General features: G+C 51.2%; 1 protein-coding gene across 1 annotated transcript; it reads right to left on the reverse strand.

The window, feature by feature from the left end:
- On the reverse strand, positions 1-958 carry LOC119769195 (SRSF protein kinase 1-like). The gene is made up of 3 exons (XM_038261109.1): positions 624-958; positions 457-512; positions 1-392 (listed from the first exon to the last, which is right to left on the reverse strand). The coding sequence occupies exons 1-3, from the start codon at positions 956-958 to the stop codon at positions 1-3; spliced, it is 783 nt and encodes a 260-aa protein (XP_038117037.1).
- Positions 959-1787: the final 829 nt, after the last annotated feature.

A 1787-nucleotide genomic window follows, 5' to 3' on the forward strand; every position in this document is an offset into this window, starting at 1 on the left:
CTAGCATCCAGCAACCGGCGTAGGTTTCACGGTGGGCACGATTTGTTTCGGTTGTGCCTTTCGTGCAGGCGAGGCTATCATCCCGTAGGTAATCCGGGTGCAAGGCAGGGTCCTTACGTTCCATAACGTGGGACAACATTTTTCGCCTGGACTCGCTGATGTCGAGGGTGGTTTTTGGCTGTGGAGGATGCGCATTGCGGAAGCTGTGGTGACAGGCTTTGGGGAATCTGCGGATGATGTCTTCTCGCTGCCGAGGACGTCGTCATTGTTGTTGGAAGTATACGCGTCCAGACTGGTCAGGGCCGACGGGTTGCTGGAAGGCTTCTGGGCGGTGCAGCGGATTCGTCCTCGTCGGTCACCGTTCGGCAGCAGGCGCTGGTAATCCGCGGTCACTGTGGTGTGTCCTGGTCCATTTTAGAATCTTGACAGTCACCGTTTCCCAGTCGCGGCCCAAACTCGAGCTGGGATGATGCTCCAGCTGCTGCCGGATCAACTCTGTTTGGCGGTTGCTCCTGGAAATGCGGTGGAGATTAACAAGTATAACAGCTGATAAACCATCGTGTGCCAATTCCATTACCAATTTGCGAATGTAACTATCGTCCTTGTACAGCAACACGTTCTACGGCTTGATGTCCGTGTGGATGAGGTAATCGAGACCCTCTAACACTTGCCGGACGGTGGACTTTTCGTTCGGCAGTGGAATTCCTCGGTAGTTGCTCTTCAGGAAAAACTTCGGCAAGCTGTGCCCCAACTCTTCAAACACCAGACAGATGTGCGTCCCCTTGATGCCCGTTATCCTGAAGTCGTTCAGCAGTGCACCGTCTTGTTTCGCTTCTGATCGGCGTTCCGCATCAATCTGAATCTCGTCCTTGGCCGTATTGGTCAATTGCTGTGACGATTTGACAATCTTCAGCCTTACGTACCGCCTTTCGTCAAGGTCCCAGCTTAGCCACACCATCAAAAAGTGACCCCACCTGAGATGACCGACCACTGAAGGCAACAATTCGCCCCACTACAACGGATGTTAACTCCGCGGCCAACCCGCGGCAGTAATCCTCCCACGCCTCCTGCTTATAATCGTCACTAGGTATATCCCGCACCATCCTCGTCCAACAACCGATCGTCTCCGTTGAGCTTAAGTTCTTGCTTATTCCGGAAGAATACTGTTTTTGATTGTCATGTTGTCGCTCTAGCCGCCGCCGACGATACCGAACTATCTTATTATCCGGAGATTGCTGGCCACCACCACCACCTGCTGCTGCTGCCGCCGCGGCCGCTGCCTGTTGTTTGGTAGCTTCTTTTGTTTGGATCTTTAGCACACGCCTATTCGCGTCGGATTTTTGTTTATCTTTTGCTGCTCTGACTACCCCGTAAAAATGACAGGTTTCCGTCTGACGACACACCAATCGGAATCATGTTACACCAAACCCCCGATTACGCTCAGGCGTTACGCTTTGTATTTCGTCGATTTCTCTGGAATGGCGCAACTTTTTAAAGCAATTTATACGTCTTGTGCAGATTTACAAATTGCTTTCAAAAGAATGCAAAAATGTTGCGTCATTCCAGAGAAATCGACGAAACACAAGGCGTAACGCCTGAGCGTAATCGGGGGTTCACGTGTACCATAATCAGCCGATTTAGTTGGGATGCGTTAAGTTTTTAGTCGCCCTTTGAATAGACCGATAAATAACCGATTCCGTTGAACTTCGTCGGTCGATTTCGACAACCAATATTCTACAGAAGTCGGTTGGCCGTTGTGTTGGCCGAAACCACCCAACGAAACCCGA

This window comes from Culex quinquefasciatus, chromosome 3, assembly GCF_015732765.1.
Source record: "Culex quinquefasciatus strain JHB chromosome 3, VPISU_Cqui_1.0_pri_paternal, whole genome shotgun sequence".
NCBI lineage: Eukaryota > Metazoa > Arthropoda > Insecta > Diptera > Culicidae > Culex > Culex quinquefasciatus.

Bases quoted from the DNA above. Each gene is read 5' to 3' on its own strand.
- LOC119769195 (XM_038261109.1), bottom strand. From the start codon at position 958: ATGGTGTGGCTAAGCTGGGACCTTGACGAAAGGCGGTACGTAAGGCTG. The intron at 513-623 runs GTAGAACGTGTT...CCGCATTTCCAG, and splicing joins ATCCACACGGACATCAAGCC to GAGCAACCGCCAAACAGAGT. The intron at 393-456 runs GTTTGGGCCGCG...GACACACCACAG, and splicing joins GGAGCATCATCCCAGCTCGA to TGACCGCGGATTACCAGCGC.